We start from the raw sequence: 17,996 nt of genomic DNA, 5'->3' as shown, positions 1-17,996 counted from the left end.
TTGGCTGAAAGAGGATACTGAAAAAAAACACCAATGGGTGAGCAGTAGCCACTGTAGAAGCCTCACGTGAAACCTGGCCAGGGGGACAATGGTGATGGAGGCTGCCATGGAACCCAACAGCTGTAGGACAGAGTGAGCTTTAGATTTCTCCCTTGAAAGGATCGGGATCAGTTGTTGCTTTATCCTTAGAATTCTGTGCTCTGGAATGGATGCTCTGCCATTCTTTGTATCCAAGATGACCCCTATGAATTCTGTGGGCTGAGATGGGGTGAGATTGGATTTTTGCCAGTTTATGGTTATGCCTAGCCTTTCTGCAGCGAGGAGAGAGTATGCCAGGGCTTCTTCCAATAGATGTCTGGTGTGGGCGGAGATGAGCCAGTCGTCTAGGTATGGAAACTCCTGGAATCCTTGTAGTCGCAAGTGAGCTGTGACGACTACCATGCACTTTGTGAACACTCTGGGGACTGTAGAAAGTCTGAAGGGCATTATTCTGAACTGGTAGTGACTGGCTCCCACACAGAAGCACAGAAATCTTCTTGATGGCCTGTCCACTTTTATGTGGTAGTATGCATCTTGAAGATCTATTGAGCACATCCAATCATCTTTTTCCAAAAGCAGGAGGATAGACTGTATTGTGATCATCCGGAATTTTTGTACTCTCACAAACTTGTTCAATACACTGAGATCCAAAATTGGTTTCCAGTCCCCGGTTTTCTTTGGCACCAAAAACAGTCGAGTAGAATCCGGATCCTATCTGGTCTGGAGGGACTATTTGGATGACTCTTTTTCTTAGCAACTTTGATATCTCTAATGCTGCTTCTTCCCTTTGACTGGGTGGAACGTCGGGTAAGTTTGTTGTGGGGGGGGGGGGCAGGACAAAGATCGAAGGGAATATGGTAACCTCTGGTTATTATCCTTTGTATCCAAGAGTCGGTGGTGATGGTTAGCCAGGCAGAAGGGTACAAGGAGAAACGACCCCCAACCACCTCCAGAGGAAAGGAGTTGGGCCGCTCTTCAGGAGCGCTGGTAGGATTGGCCAGAAAAAGAGTCCCTGGAACCCTGGTTACACAGACCCCCTCTGCCCCGAAAAGGGCGTCTTCCCTGTGAGTTTCCACCTCTACCTCTAGGGGAGAACTCGGCCTGTGTGTCACGGAATGGACCCTGCGACTTTTTGTACCATATCTTCCCACTCTTCTGCTTTCTGGAGAAAGCACGTTGAGGGGAAGAATAACGGACACCAACGGCAGAAAGGGTCTTACCGTCCTGTTCACATCTGGCCAGTGTGCTTTTAACCTTGGGTCCCAACAATGAAAAGGCTTTGATAGGAGTGTTGAGAAAGGAAGCCTTGAAGGGTTCAGCGAAATTACATAAGCGCATACAGGCATGTCATCTCAGAACAACTTCTGAACTCGCCACTCTAGCTGTTCCTTCTGATGCGTGAGATATCAGGCGCATGGAGGAGTTAGATATCGATTCAATGGTGGCCAGCTGAGTGGCCACTTTGTCAAGGACCTGATCAGACACAGCACCAGCCAAAGTTTCAGAGAGCTCAGTGATTAAATCCCTTTGAATTCGGGGACCTGATTGCAAAGGTCACTGATGCAAAAGTACACTTCCCTATTCTGTCCAGAGCCCGGGACTCTTTGTTGGGCGGACGGACAGTCTGGCATTCTTCTTCTGTCAGGTCCTTCTTGGTTGCGGCCGTCACCACCAGAGCATCTACAGAAAGACCTTTGGACCAATGGGGGTCAGTAGCAGGAGGGGACAAAATTTTATCTGGCCTCTGGGGAATGGCCTCAACAGTGTCAGAAGCCTTCCACACCTGCTGCACAACGAGCCAGACCAGTTCATCGGCAGGTGGAGTAACCCAGGAGGTAGGGGGCTGGGCACGAAAGGCCTGCAGGAACACAGACTCTTCAGAGGTCGGGTTAGAGGGCTGCCAGTCACCTCTCTGTTTAAGGATTTCAAGGATATCACCTAAGGATACCTCAGAGGGTGACCAAGGGGACCCTTCCCCATCATCAAAGTCTGTGTCTTCAGTAAGGGACTCCTCTGTGGAGTCCACGTGCTTCCTCTTGCACGAGCTTTTTCAATGAACTTCCTCAGAGGGAGAAGCTGGGGAAGACAACACAAAAGAGGTTTCCTGTGGGAGTACATCCTGAGGCCCTTGCGCCGGTGTCTGCTAGGAGCAACTTGTGTAAATTGCGGTCCAGAGGAGGGCGTGGAGATTGATAGCACAGTATCGCCAGCCGACGCCAAAGCCTTCTCCATTAGTAGGAAGGCCAGTCCACCTGAAGAGGGGTGAGTGTCCAGGACAGGGGTCACCCCTCCCCTAAGTGGCTCAGCCTGCCGACTTGGAGTCCCTGGATGGCTGTGAAACACCAAATTACGTACGCCACAGCTGACATCTTGGGTTGTAGCAAAACTCTCCTGCCACCAAGGCAACTGTGGTTCCTTAGTGAGGTCCATAAAGGGAACCGTAGACGGGGAAGACTGTGCTATATCAAGGGGCTTTAAAAGCAATGATGGAGTAGAATAAGTAGGGGTCTTTGGCAAAGGGTGATCACCTCCCAAGGAAGGATAGGTCATGGGAGGCGGGATACCTCTGGCCAAAAGCACTAAGACGCAACACGTCGCGTTCAGAGAGGCTTCTAATGGATTTCACGGACACGGCTGAGGGAGAGTCAGGATTATCCAAAGATGGGGCAAGCTCGGTGCTCACCTCACCAGTCTGCACTGAAAACAACAGGGCCGTAAAGGACTGAACTACAGGTGTTTGCACCGAGGAAATCATCAGTGCCGAAGTCATGGTCTGCACCGACGATGAGGTCGGTGCCGAAGTGGTTGTCAGCGCTGAGGCTGGGACCAAAAAAATTGGTGTCAATAACTGAGTTGTCAGTTCCGGGTAAGGTGTTGGAGCCGATGTGATAACAGTCTGCGCCGACTGGATAGTCAGTGCCGGTGGAGACGTCTGAACTGAGGAGCCCCTCGGTACCGATACAGTAAATGGCACGCTAGTCAGTGCCGAAATCACAGATTGCGTCGATGACCTCGGTGCCGAAGGTCTAGGCACCGAAAGCACTGGAGCCAAAAAAGTCAGATCCGAAGTGGAAAGCTTAGCCTTCTTGGGTCTTGGCTGGTGGGAGTCCCCAGCCGGGGAAGAAGGAAGAGACTTGGACTTTGTATGTTCATCAGTCTTTTTCTTATGGGATCTTGGAGGGGTTGAAGCCTCCGACCCAGAAATAGCCTCTGAAAAAGGAGATTTAAGTAGCCCCTTCAATAACAATTTATTTTTCCTCTCAATCAACGTCCTGTTAGAGAAATTCTTACAAATTGCACAGGGCAGGTCAACTGATAAATGAGGCACACCCAAGCAATAGGCACACAGGGAATGTGCACCTGAAGTAGGTAATTTATGGCCACAATCTGAACATCTCTTAAATCCTGGAGTACCTTTTTTATCTGCCATGTTAGGAAAGACAGAAAATCAGAAAGACTACCAGCAATAGTACAAGAAATACCTGACGGTAAAGAGGAAAAGGGTTTTACCCAACGATGGTAAAGAAGAAAATACCTCGCGGTAAATAGGATGAAGGGGATTGAAAAGATTCAAGAAGGGCTAGTCGCTAAATGCGATAAGATAAGAGAAAGCAATTTAATAACTTTTCTGAGAGAAAAAGTTGTTTTAGACTAGTATGACAAAAAATATTGTACTTAGCTCAAGAGAAGTAGCTTGACACGACCGAATGGAGATGCGGCAAATGAAATCTGAGGTAACAGGGAGAAGGGAATTCTACGTAAAAGTTTTAGCTCGACAGTTTGTAGCTGACGTGAGCTTGGAAGATGGCCGGCTTGGTTCCGAGGTCGGAACCGATACCCACACATAAGGAATAAACGAGGATTAACAATATCAGATCTTCTTTTATAAATGTCCTGCTGCTGACTCCTCAGTGGTGTCTGTAGCTTCTGACAAGCCTTCTCAATTGCTTCCTTCACCTAAGTTACTGCCTTCTGATAAAGATAGCAGAACCATGGAAAGACTAGGTAAAAAGTTTTACACTTCTACTACTTTGGCTTTTAAGGCTATGAATTACCATATCCATATGTCTAGGTACGTTGCTGGCTCTTCTTTCTTAGCCTTTAAAGCTCATTTTTGATCTTCCAGACTCAGAGGGTAAAACTTCTGCTGTTTCTTTGTTAGGGACTTCCTCTCAAGTGGTTTGTCACTCCATTAAATGCAGTTATGATGCAGCAGATGCCTGTTCTAGGGATGCTGCTTTTGGTTCTGTGATGAGGAGGTGCTCTTAGCTTAGGCTTTAACCTTTACATGATGATATCAACGCTAAGTTAATGGATGCTCCTCTTGATAAAAAAACTTTTGTTTGGGGAAGCTGCTGCTGGTTTATTTAAGTCCCTTCAAGATAAGAGGAAGGCATTACAGGAACCTCAACATGTGTTTATCTCTCCTGTTCCTAAAATTCAAAGAAACTACCCCAGCAAACATGCCTTTGTTCACAGACAATCTTGTTGTTCGTCTAAAGGTAAAAAGAGTGGCAAGAAGCCTCCTCCTGCTATGGCTACTTAGACTTTAGGGATTCAGAAGTCTTCCTTTCCTGAGAAACCTGGTGCTGCTATCCATCTCTTCCCAGCTGAATTCCTCTTTCGTCTCATCTTTCTCTTCCTAGGTTACTCAGGATTCTTGGGTTCTATCCATCATTCACCAGGGATACTTCATGTTGTAGAAATCCAGTCCTCCTTTAATGGGTATTCCTCTGTCTCCTTGGGAACAACTCCTTTTTTCCCCAGAGGTTCTTCGAGACCTTTTGACTTAGGGCACCATTCAAGAGGTACCAGTGACCCAAAGGGGGAGGGGTTTTTACTCAAGAATGTTTCTAGTGCCCAGAAATGAGAGTTCATAGAGACCTATTCTAGACCTTTCTCATTTAATTAACTTTCTGAAGGTGCCTGCCTTTCAAATGTTGTCCCTTCAGACTCTGTTTCCTTTTTCATTCCCTCAGGCCTACATGGTAGCTCTGGATCTCACGAATGCTTATTTTCATATTCCAGTACATCCTCTTTTCATTACGTTTTTATGTTCCTGTTGCTTCCTGGCATTTTCAGTTCTCTGCTTTACCTTTTGGCCATTCTACTTTGGCTTTTAAGGCTATGAATTACCATATCCATATGTCTAGGTACGTTGCTGGCTCTTCTTTCTTAGCCTTTAAAGCTCATTTTTGATCTTCCAGACTCAGAGGGTAAAACTTCTGCTGTTTCTTTGTTAGGGACTTCCTCTCAAGTGGTTTGTCACTCCATTAAATGCAGTTATGATGCAGCAGATGCCTGTTCTAGGGATGCTGCTTTTGGTTCTGTGATGAGGAGGTGCTCTTAGCTTAGGCTTTAACCTTTACATGATGATATCAACGCTAAGTTAATGGATGCTCCTCTTGATAAAAAAACTTTTGTTTGGGGAAGCTGCTGCTGGTTTATTTAAGTCCCTTCAAGATAAGAGGAAGGCATTACAGGAACCTCAACATGTGTTTATCTCTCCTGTTCCTAAAATTCAAAGAAACTACCCCAGCAAACCTGCCTTTGTTCACAGACAATCTTGTTGTTCGTCTAAAGGTAAAAAGAGTGGCAAGAAGCCTCCTCCTGCTATGGCTACTTAGACTTTAGGGATTCAGAAGTCTTCCTTTCCTGAGAAACCTGGTGCTGCTATCCATCTCTTCCCAGCTGAATTCCTCTTTCGTCTCATCTTTCTCTTCCTAGGTTACTCAGGATTCTTGGGTTCTATCCATCATTCACCAGGGATACTTCATGTTGTAGAAATCCAGTCCTCCTTTAATGGGTATTCCTCTGTCTCCTTGGGAACAACTCCTTTTTTCCCAGAGGTTCTTCGAGACCTTTTGACTTAGGGCACCATTCAAGAGGTACCAGTGACCCAAAGGGGGAGGGGTTTTTACTCAAGAATGTTTCTAGTGCCCAGAAATGAAAGTTCATAGGGACCTATTCTAGACCTTTCTCATTTAATTAACTTTCTGAAGGTGCCCGCCTTTCAAATGTTGTCCCTTCAGACTCTGTTTCCTTTTTCATTCCCTCAGGCCTACATGGTAGCTATGGATCTCACGAATGCTTATCTTCATATTCCAGTACATCCTCTTTTCATTACGTTTTTATGTTCCTGTTGCTTCCTGGCATTTTCAGTTCTCTGCTTTACCTTTTGGCCATTCTACTGCCTCAGAGGTATTCACCAAATGCCTCACTCTTGTTGTTGCATATTGCAGACTTCAAGGGATCCAAGTAATCCCATACTTCGATGGCCTTCTGATTCAGGTCTCCTCTCCAGAGACCCTGCTGCTAAATCTTCAGTTTCTAATTTCTCTTCTTCAAAGTCAGGAGTTTGCAATAAACTTCACAAAGTCTTCTCTGACCACTTCTCAGGATCAAGTCTTTCCAGGTTGCAGGATTCAAACAATGCTTATGTTAGCAACCCTGCCTCCTCCAGAGGCCTTCACTCTCATTTCCTTTTTTCAAACACTTATTCCTCTGGCATCTGTTACAGCCAGGGAGTTTCTCAAAGCTCTGGGTTTCATAGCATCCACCATTCCTATGCTTCCTGTGCCAAACGCCACAAGAAAGTTTCAGTGGTATCTGAGGTCAGTTTGGCTTCAACATGCACATCTCCTAGAATTTGTAGTTCATCTTCTACTTTGTCTAAAGAAGGAACATCATTGGTGGATTCAGCAGTTGTCTTTAAATCCAGGAATACCTATTCATCCTCCTCTTCCCTCTCAGGAACTCTTTATAGATGCCTCAGACATGGGATGGGGAATGCAACTTTTGGCTGCCTAAAAGTACAGAGAGTATGGTCACCTCAGCAGCAAAAAGAGCACATCAGTGTCAAAGAGATGACATTCCTTTTGCTGGCTCTTCAGACCTTTTATACTCTTTTCTCTCCATGGCCTGTCAAGGTATTTACAGACAGTACCACAGTAATGTGGTATATAAACAAACAGGGAAGAACAAAATCCTACTGCTTTTGCCAGTTGGCCCTCCTGGTTTGGGATCTTGCAGTCCAGTGCCAAGTGACTCTTCAGGCAGTGTACATCCCTTCAGGTCAGAACATAGTGGCAGACAATCTGAGCAGGTACTTAACTCAATCCCACAAACGGATGCTTCACAGGGATATGTTTCTGGATATTGTCCACCTGTGGGGTACTCCTCAAGTGAATCTCTTTGCCTCCCCTCTGAACAGATGACTTCCTTGGTTTTGTGCCACAGTCCCAGGTCCTCTGGTGTGGAAAGTGGGCACCCTCTCTTTTTCTTGGAAGGGGATGTTTCTGTATGTTTTCCCTCCCCTTCCTCTCATTCCAAAAATCAGTGCAGAATTCAACAGGGCACTCCCACAATCTTGTTGGTACTCCCTTTTGGCCATGATAATATTGGTTCTCTCTTCTACTGCATCTAGCCAAGGGTAATAATCACAAGTTACCTCACATGGTGGACCTACTCGCACAAGACAAGGGATTTCTCATTCATCCCCACCTGTCCACTCTTCAACTGACACTGTGGGTGATAGGATTTCGATTTATCACAGACACCTTTTTTCTGAAGACATGCTGAGGGTTCTGCAGGAGGCCAGGAAACCTACTAGTACGAAATCCTACTTATCGAAATGGAAAAGTTTTCTGTTTGGTGTCTCTCTCTTAATCTGGATCCACAGGTCTCTCTCATAATCTGGACCCACTTACTGTGGATGTTTCTTTAGTTCTCTCTTATTTGTGTGAGTTGCTCAGTGCTGGTTTGGCCTATTCTTCTATTAAGGCTCACTTAGCTATCTCTGCCTTTTCTCCTCCTTTAGCTTCTAGATTTGAGGCTAAACAATTCCTTAAAGGCCTCCTTCATATTAAACCTCACAGGAAACCTGTTCCTCCTTCCTGAGATCTTAATTTTGTTTTAGAGAAGTTGACTTGGCTCCTTTTGAGCCTGCTGATTCAGCTTCCTTGCAACATTGTTCTTAGAAGACAGTTCTTTTGCTAGCCATTACTTCTGTCAGATGAGTGTCTGAGTTGCAAGCCCTTGTGGCTTGCCCTCCTTTTTTTGGTATTTTATAAGGACAGGATTTCCTTGTGTACTAATCCTTTTATGCCCAAAGTAGTTAATGAGCTGCCACGTAATCAGTCTATTAATTTGTCTTTTTCCCCTCTCCACAATCTGCCAGTGAGTGGGTGTTACATACTTTGGATGTGCATAGAAAACTCAGATTTTATCTGAACACGACTAAGTATATAAGGAAATCTGATCAGTTGTTTGTTTCCTTTCATCCTAGGTCCTTACGACTAGTTGTATTCAAGCAAACTATTTCTTCTTGGATTTCAAAAGCTATTTCCTTTTGTTATACCTTTCATGGTAAGAGCCTTTCTTCTTCTGTAAAGGCCCACTCTACTACAGCTGAGGCTTCTTCTGGTGCCTTTTTCAAGGGGTTGGATACTACCTCTATTTTAGAAGCAGCTACCTGGACTTCTGTGCATACTCTTACCAAGCATTACAAGTTAGATACTATCTCTAGAGCTAGAGATGGTTTTGCTAGGTCCATTCATCAGGGTTTCATATTGAGCTCTACTGCTCCTTCCTCCTCCCAAGTTTCTTCTTAAACTTTAGCATTCTCCCGTGTGTAAGGAATACTGCAACATTGAAGCCAAGGACATAGTACAGTTGTCTAAAATCTTACTATAACAGTAGATGTCCTTGCCTTCACTGTTGCAGTGTTCAGTCCCTCCCTCCTTCCCCCTGCTCCTTCCTGGATGTACTGGTTACCTCCTGAGGTTCCTTAGACTGGTGTCCCTACTGGAGCAATCAGCTCTGAGGATGGTATGTTCCAACATCACTTTTATGTCCTACACAACACGAGAAGCGTACATGTGACATCTGTCATACCATAAAATTTAGTAGGCTTTGGTATACTGGCCAATGTCAGGCTTTCATTGCAGGGGAAAACCCCATACGTAAAGAATACTGAAATAGTGAAGACAAGGACATCTACTGTTATGGTAAGATTTTACACAACTGTACTTTCTGTATCACCTTTTGCAGTTTGACTGTACAGCCAGGGTTCCTTTAACAGCAAGAGGTATATCAAGTGGCCTGTGAATAGGTCTGTAGATGGCAGGCATGCACTTGTGTTGGTTTTGAACCAGATGACTGTACCTTACCAGGTCCAATACTTTGACACAGGATTTACTGGGAAAAAAAAAACAGAACAAATGGTTAATTATTTAGAATTTTCCTATCTGTTGGATGAGTAGGTGATGTTTTTATTTCCAACATTTTTGTTACGCTGCAATTTCCCCTGCAGTGAAAGCCTTAAAAAATGTATCAGTACTGGACATAAACATGGAGAGCTTTAAAATTTTGTCTTTCCCTTTCTTCTACTTTTATTCAGCTTTACATTTTCTTTCTGTGGCCTTACCATCCTCCCTGTTCTTGAGTTCTTCATCCTTGACTCTTTCATTCCTAGTTACTGTGATTTTAGTTTTCCTCATAAAAGAATGCCTTTATGAATTAAGTTGCTCCCATTTGGTGATTTTGCTGAATTTCTTAGGACTTGCACAATCTGTATCATGTTCACATAATTATCAGCAACAAACAACACACTAAGACAAAAACCATCAAAAATAATAGTCTGTAGAAGCTATTTGTCTACTACAAGCACATTCAGTCATTGACATCTTTGAAAAATAACTGTACAACAAATATCTCACAAAATGAAATACAGAGCGAATATTGTTGTACTGTATTAAAAATAAACGGATAACAAGAAAGCTGGTCATATGACCAAAAAATAGCAAACAGAAAACACAGTTTGGTAACTGAATACAAACAGAACTAAAAATAACCAGACAAATCAAAGTAAAAATTCACCTACTTAGCTTCAAATGGAAGATATTCTTCTCACTGTTCCTTTTCAGAAAAAAAAATCAATGTAAATGGAAACAATGAGCCAGAGACTGGCAGACAAGCCAGCAACTCCAAATTCCTCTGATGAGTTCTACTACCACGTTGTGTCGTTAGTGCAATAACCTCTCACGAAAAAGCCTCACACATACATACACATTTAAAGACAGCCACAGCCCTCAAATGCACGAATAATGCATGAGCTGCAAAAACAACACCGTTTAATAACAAAGGAATCTGTGTGATCCATTTTATGACATGCACTTGTCTGTGACTAACTCACTTTTCTAACAGAACTAATTTCTAACATAGTCTATTAAATATAATGAACAGCATTTTCCAAACAAGTTTAATCTGTTTTAATAATTTATATAATGTATATGTTTATTTTGAAGACATTATTTTACACTTACGGGTGATCTATTGTTTTGAAAGTGTTCACTGAAGATTGAATCCGATCTCTCAGTTCTTCTGCCCACTTCAATTGACCAGCTATATATGGCATGTTTTTACTGACTAGTGGAGAACCTCCACCTACTTTAATAGCTGCCAACTGGCCATCATAAATAATCTTTGCATTATCCAGTTCTGTGTTTAGCATTTCCACCAGAACCAAATGTCTGTCTGACATTTCTGACATAATTAGTGGGCACTCCAGCACAGGTTCAAACATTTGCAGTACCTAGTTAAAAACAATAAAATATAACTGTCATTCTTCTTTATCTTTGCAATGAAATATATTGCAGAAGTAGGTGTTTTCAAAAGTTATTGTACTTATAATGTGCTTATCAGTGTAATGCTATGTTTTGATAATTTGCTGTATATAGCTTTATGTAGTGTATTATTGTGGTTCTTTGTCAGTATACCTCCTGATAAATATATTTTGACCTTACATCAAAAACTTTCTTACCTTCTCTCTACTCATAGAACAACCCATATTCTCTTGCTCTGTCTCACCACTGTCTGTCCTCAATCTCTTGGAATAAACTGGTTACCTATGTATTAAATGTATTGCTGCCATATAATGTTACAGTTTAATACAGTTTTTTTCCTCTTTTCTTTTTTTTCAGAGCCTGTGGTCAGTGCATCAGTCCTTGATCCTGAAACTGCAGCAACTCTGCCAGAAGGCTCACCTCTGCAAAGGTTTTCACTGAGAATACTGTCATTGTGCAATTTAAGTAAATTTAACTTGAAGAGCCTTCCTGTATATTAGCCAATAAAATGCTTGTCTGCCCTATGCTGGCAAGTGGCTGAGACATTCCCCCCAAAGGAGTAGTCCTTGAATGGTCCTTGCACTCTAAGGACCACTTACTAAGTAAGCCACTGTCCTTTTTCTCGACCATAGATTACACTGTATATGCCAGTTACACTGACTCCATAGCTTCCTGGGGTCTACATTCAGTACATAATTACACCTACTCCATAATATTGCATTCAGTACATGAATGAAAACATGTTCTACTTTGTTATTCCTTGCTAATTGCTCTGTACTAGCTATAAACTGATTGCTCTCTGTAAAAATTGATCTGAGGATGGGAACTGGGCAAAATGACCACCAGTTAAGCTACATAATCAGACACCCCAAACAGCTCCACAAGTCAGAAACCAGAGTAAGTTTAATAAAGAAACTTTTATTTATAGTTTGCTCCAGATCAACTGGGTTCCACTTAAAACTATTCCCCAGATGAAGCAGAAGACAAATTTAATACAACGCAATATTTCTAAGTATCTTGGCAGAGCAAGCAACATTAAGAACCAAAAGAGTTAAAAACAAAATAGCCCCTTGGTTAATTAAAAAACACAGAAACTCATGCAACTTAAGAGATAGAACTTAGAAGTCTTGACTACAAACTAAGTCTCAAACATCTCTGCAACAATATAAGCAGTTAAAGAACCATAGCAAACAATGCATAAAACGAGTCAAAAAAGCTTATTATAGCAACACCAAAATTTCATCATTAAACAATTCAAAAAACTTATGAAAATCAATAAATGCATTGCCCAATTCTGGAAATCAACCCAATCCAGACCATCCTCAACCGATGACTCTCAAAGCATTGATTCTCAGTTTGACTCACATTTTATAAATACAGAAATCTCTGCTACAAAACAAAACTTCTACAAATACAGCCATCCCACTCCAATCACTGAAACCACAACAGACCTTCACAATCACTCCAGTGCCAACATCTACAATTAAAAAATGCCTACGAACCTTTACGACAACAGCCACTGTCCCTGACCAACTTCTATCTGAATACCTCATATTTACTGCAGAAAGCCTCTCATATCCTGTCTCAATTCTAATAAACTGTTTTAGCCAAGAAATACATGTCCCCTCCTTATGGAAAAATCCTATATAATACCCCTCTGTAAAGGCAGTTCATCAACTGAGTTTACAAAATATAGGCCAATAGCCATTCTCACACCCTTACCCAAAATCTAAGAAAGATGTATTCCTCCCAACTTGCTACATATATTACTTCTCATAACATCCTCTCTCCTCACAGCATAGATTCAGACTCAATCACAGTACAACCACTGCCCTTCTAAGGTTCATAAATATAAACCACAATAGAAAATCAGTTCTTCTAGCCTCAGACCTCTTTCTGGATTTATCCAAGGCATACAATGCAGTCAGTCAACAAATCCACAAACTAAACTCTCTTCCTATGGAATATTACCCTCCTCACTTAACTGTTTTGTTAGTTACCTCACTAATAGGTCCCAAGCAGTGAAATGGCAAGATGATTTCTCCTCTTTCCTTCCTATATCCATCAGAGTCCACCAAGGCTGCATCCTTGGTCCACTACAGTGACTTAAACACAGCATCGAGAGAGGCCACCATAGTGCATTTAACGCTGATTATTCTACTTTAATATGTGCAGCTAGGACTATACCCATACTCCACACACACTTTCTGAAATACTTCTCCTCCACAGAACACATAAAACAAAGTTCATCACTGTCCATTTTCAAGCGCAACTTAGAGCTATAGATGGAATACAAAAAATGTATCCTAGGACTGCCCCGTACTACTAATGGACAGATACAACTCTTAAATGCTTTATCTCATCCATGAGTCCCCTCAAATTATTTATGGAATGACCCCATTTACTCATTAAGGGTAATATATAATTATTGACCATGAGACAGTTAAGGCCAAACTACAAACAAATGAGGTTATTTTGAGCATAAAAAGGGAAATTGGCAGAGCTTAAAATGGCCCGCAATGACAGCTAACCTAGTACTTACTTATGAACCTATAGAAGCTTGACTCAACAGCTCACAATTCCTCCTGAATAAAAAAAAAAAAAAACCAATAAACTACTACAGTTCACCCCCTTCTCTCTCTTCACCTCAAAAACTACCTTTAATATACTGTCATCCAACAAGACTGATATAGAATGAGCAGTTATGTACTTACCATAACGTTCCATGTTAGTTGTCTTCTTCTCGCCTTCTTTCTTGCTGGATGGGTTCAGAGCCGAACCTCGGCTCCGACTCGGCCTATTACTAAAGCTCGAGAGCTATTTTTCACCGGCTCGAGGCTGTACTATGTCCCATAATGCTAGGTGTCATATACCCAGATCTCGTTTGATAGCTAACACTATGGACATACATGTCCCACCAGAATAGAGAAGATATCTATCTAAACATATGTATGTGTATATATATATATATATATATATATATATATATATATATATATATATATATATATATATATATATATATCCTCTTCTACATATATCTCTTACAAGGGCTACCAAAATGGAGTAAGAGAGCTAGTGAGGAGATAACTCTGGTGATAAAAAACATCTCACAAGATACTCTAGGTCTTTCTAGGCTAGGGGGATGGAGGGTGGGACGCAAGAAAGAAGGCGAGAAGAAGACAACTAACATGGAACATTATGGTAAGTACATAACTTCTCAATGTTAAGTTGTCACTCTCACCTTCATTCTTGCTGGATGGGACAGCGTCCCTAGCACCTTAGTCCTGGGTGGCTCAATAGAACAGACTCTTGAGTACGGTGGAACCAAAATCAGCCCGACTTCTGGAGGCCATGCCCAGTTTGTAATGAGAAATGAAGGTATGAGGAGAGGCCCATCTGGCCACTGCACAAATGGAATCCATTGGCAACCTTGCCTGAAAAGCTACTGAAGAAGCTAGTGCTCTGGTTGAATGAGCTCTAGGCTTAGTAGGGAGCTCCTTATGCCTCAATTGATAAATTAACATAATGAGAGAAGTCAACCATCTGGACAAGGTTACTTTGGAAACTGGGAGGCCTTGCTTCCCTTCCACGTAAGACAGGAACAGCTGGTCTGATTTCCTCATTTGCTTAGTTTTATCCAGGTAGAAACGTAATTGACGGTGAACATCCAAACAATGTCACTTTCGTTCAGCTCTATCGGTATAATTTGGGAAGAATACAGGAAGATCGATGGTCTGATTCAGATTTTTCTCAGAGAGTACTTTGGGTAAAAATGAAGGATTAGTTCTAAGAGAGACTCTATTTTTGTGAAAAACAAGGTAAGGAGGGCGAACACAAAGTGCTTGAAGTTCCGATACCCTTCTTGTTGAGGTGATAGCTACTAAGAAGAGTGTTTTCCACAAGAGCAATTTTAGCGAACAGGAAGCCACTGGCTCAAAAGGTGGGAGAATTAAGGACAACATTACCAAGTTTAGGTCCCACGGTGGGGGAGGATCTTTTACCGGGGGCCTAAGTAAGATAGTTCCTTTTAGAAAGGCTTTGCAAAGCTTGTGGGACACAATGGTAGTCTCTGACAAGCCAACATGGAAACTGGCAATAGCCGCCAGCTGGACTCTGATGGTGGCTGAGGAAGAGCCCATTTGAAAAAGTTCTGCCAAAAACTCAAGAACTGTTTGGACAGGAGCTGTAAAGGGGTCCACTTGTTTTTGCCCTGCCCAAACAGAGAAACGCTTCCATTTGCTAGCATAAGTCTTTCTAGTAGTAGACTTGTGAGAAGTGAGGATAATGTCACGAACTGACTGAGAGATTAAAGGAAGCCTGGCTAGGGTTGGAAGTGGAGCAACCAAGCTGTGAGGTTGAGAGATCGAAGGGATTGATGCAGCCCGCCCGATTGATGGGTCAGAAGATCTGGCACTGGGTTCAGATGCCAGGGCTGTTCCAGTAGATGACGTTGCAGGAATGGAAACCAAATTTGTCGAGGCCAGTAAGGGGCATTGAGGATCATTCTGGATCTCAAGGCAGTTGCTTTCTGGACTAACTGAGTAATTAAGGGAAAGGGGGCCAATCGTGGACTAGAGCATCTCTGTGGGGGAGACCTGGGAGAGGGAAGAGGGTGAAGAAGTCTTGACACTTGCTGTTTTGAGGGGTTGCGAAAAGGTCGCAGCAAGGTTGACCCCACCTTCTGAATATTTTTTCCGCTACTAGCTGGTTGAGAGACCACTCGTAGGGCATGAGAATGGCCCTGCTCAGTCTGTCCGCTATGACGTTGGACTTCCCAGGAATATGCGTTGCTACCAGACACCGTTGAGAAGAGATCGCCCACTGCCAAAGTCTGAGTGCTTCCCGGCATAGGGGGTAGGACCTGGTTCTGCCCTGCTTGTTGATGTACCACACTACAGACATATTGTCTGTCTGAACCACAATAGTCCCGGCGGGTAGAGAGTCCTTAAGGGCCTGCAACGCTAAAAGTACCGCTCTCATTTCCAAGACATTTATGTGCAGATGGCATTCAGAGGGTTGCCAAGTGCCCTGGTCTGTCCTGCCCTGAAAATGCCCCCCACCCCCGATCAGGGAGGCATCCGTTGACACAGTGGCAACAGGAGGAGGAAGAACAACAGGTCTGCCCTGGAGTACCTGAGGGGAGACCATCCACCAAGAGAGGTGTCTTTTGCATGACTGAGTGATTAGAATGTTGTGTGACATGGGGAGCTGTTGAAAGGACCACTGGGAAAACAGCATCCACTGCAGGATCCGCATATGAAAACGAGCTAGGGGGAGTAAAGTGATTGCTGCTGTCATGAGAACAAGTGTTTTTAGTACAAATCTGGCTTGGACCCTGGTCTTCTGTAGTAGGATCTGAACATGGCTGCGAATGTCTGAAACTCTTTGTGTAGGTAGTTTTGTTGACAGCTCCACCATTTTTAAAACGGCGCCTATGAAGGTAATAGGCTGACAAGGCATACTTTTCTAAATTTATAGAGATGCCTAGCGCATTGCACGTTTGTACAGCGTAATATCTGGATTGGAATAGTTGGTGCCTGGTGGTGGCAGTAAGGAGCCAGTCGTCTAAATATGGAAACACCTGGAATCCTTGTCGTCTCAGGTGAGCCGCAACCACTGCCATGCATTTGGTAAACACCCTGGGGGCTGTGGTGAGGCCAAAGGGCAGGGCTCTGAATTGGTAGTGACTGGCTCCCAGCCGGAAGCGGAGAAACCTTCTGGAGCGCCTGTTCATCTTGATATGGTAGTACGCATCCTGAAGGTCTATAGAGCACATCCAATTGTCCTGACCCAGAAAGGGTAGAATGGACTGTAGCGTGACCATTTGGAGCTACGTTCTTTGAACCGACTTGTTCAGCCTGCTGAGATCCAATATAGGTCTCCAGTCCCCTGTCTTTTTTGGTACCAAAAATAACTTGGAGTAGATTCCGGATCCTTGTTGGTCTGCTGGGACTGGCTGGATGGCCCTTTTTCTTAGCAGCTTTGAAATTTCTAGTGCTGCTAGATCCCTCAGACCGGGTGGAACGTCTGGAAGGGGCCTTTTTGGCTGTTGTGGGGTGTGAATAAAGGGAATTCTGTAACCCTCGGATATGACCGACCGTACCCATTTGTCTTGCGTGAGGGAATGCCAGGCTTCTGGGTACAGTGATAGTCGTCCCCCGACTGCCTCGAAGGTGGACAGTCGGGCAGCTCCTCAGGGGAGCTGGAAGGGTTTGTCAGAGAAAGATTCTCTGCTACCCTGATTTTGCGGACCCCCCCTGCCCCTAGGGCGACGCCTATTATTTTTCCCTCCTCTGCCTCTGGAGGGAAGCTCACCACGTGCATCAGGAAGTACTCCCCGGGGTTTCCGGAACCACATTTTTCCACCCTTTTGACCCTTAGGGTATGGTCTAGAAGGGGTGGAAAAACGGACTCCCACGGCAGAGAGAGTCTTGCCTTCCTGCTCGCACCTGGTCAACGTATCCTTCACTTGAGGTCCAAACAAAGCAGAACCGTCAAAGGGGGTGTTAGTGAAGGACGCCTTGAAGGGGTCAGCAAAGTTGCAAAGCCGCATCCAGGTGTGTCTCCTTAGAGCAATGCCCATGCCTGCAGCCCTACTCGCTCCATCGGCCGCATAAGAAATGAGCCGTATGGAGGAGTTTACAATAGAGTTCAGGGTCCCCAGCGGGAAGATGATCTTTTCCTGAGACCCCGCAGCTGATGGGTCCTGTAAGGTATCACCTAGTTCTTTGAGAAGGTCTCTCTGAAGGCGGGTGAAAGGGCACAAATAATTCAGCGAACGCATTGTGAAGGTCGCTGAAGAAAACATCCGCTTCCCGTACCTATCCATAGTCCTAGATTCCTTATTAGGAGGATGGACAGGAACTGAAGGGTCAGCCAACTCCTTCCTAATGGCCGCCGCCACCACCATGGCATCAACGGGGACGCCCTTAGTGAGAAACTGCTTGTCCGAAGGGGCTGTTATAAATTTAGTGTGCCTCCGGGGAGTTGGTTCCATAGTATCCGGAGCCGTCCATGCCTTCCGAGCCACCACCTCCATGAGTGGGTCGAAAGGCGGGGACACCCAGGAGGTGGAAGGGCGAGAACCGAACGCATCCAGGTACACCGACTCGTCCTCGGAAGGGTTGAGGGCAGACCAGTTCCCCCTCTGTTTAAGGATCTATGGAATGTCAGAAAATGAGACATCCTCAGAGGGGGCCTTGGGGACCCTTCCGAATCATCCAGGTCGGTGTCAGATGTCAATGACCCCGGGGAGTCCACATGTTTCCTCTTACATGTCCTCTTCCGAGGGGGCTCCCCCACAGGATCAGGGGAGGCCTCAGAAGAGGA

At 44.1% G+C, this 17,996-nt stretch overlaps 1 protein-coding gene across 1 annotated transcript in view; it reads right to left on the bottom strand.

Moving 5' to 3' along the window:
• LOC122800226 (dynein axonemal heavy chain 17-like) overlaps positions 1-17,996 on the bottom strand; it is a 17,083,451-nt gene that overhangs the window by 13,841,026 nt on the left and 3,224,429 nt on the right. The window contains exon 12 of the mRNA XM_044069720.1: positions 10,365-10,633. Within this exon, the coding sequence (XP_043925655.1) occupies positions 10,365-10,633 (269 nt within the window). The remainder of the gene's footprint in view (positions 1-10,364; positions 10,634-17,996) is intronic.

Source organism: Protopterus annectens, chromosome 4.part0, assembly GCF_019279795.1.
Source record: "Protopterus annectens isolate FY-2018-M chromosome 4.part0, PAN1.0, whole genome shotgun sequence".
NCBI classification, from domain to species: Eukaryota; Metazoa; Chordata; order Ceratodontiformes; family Protopteridae; genus Protopterus; species Protopterus annectens.
The sequence above is the reverse complement of the archived record's forward strand: the minus strand, read 5'-3'. Positions and strand labels throughout refer to the sequence as shown.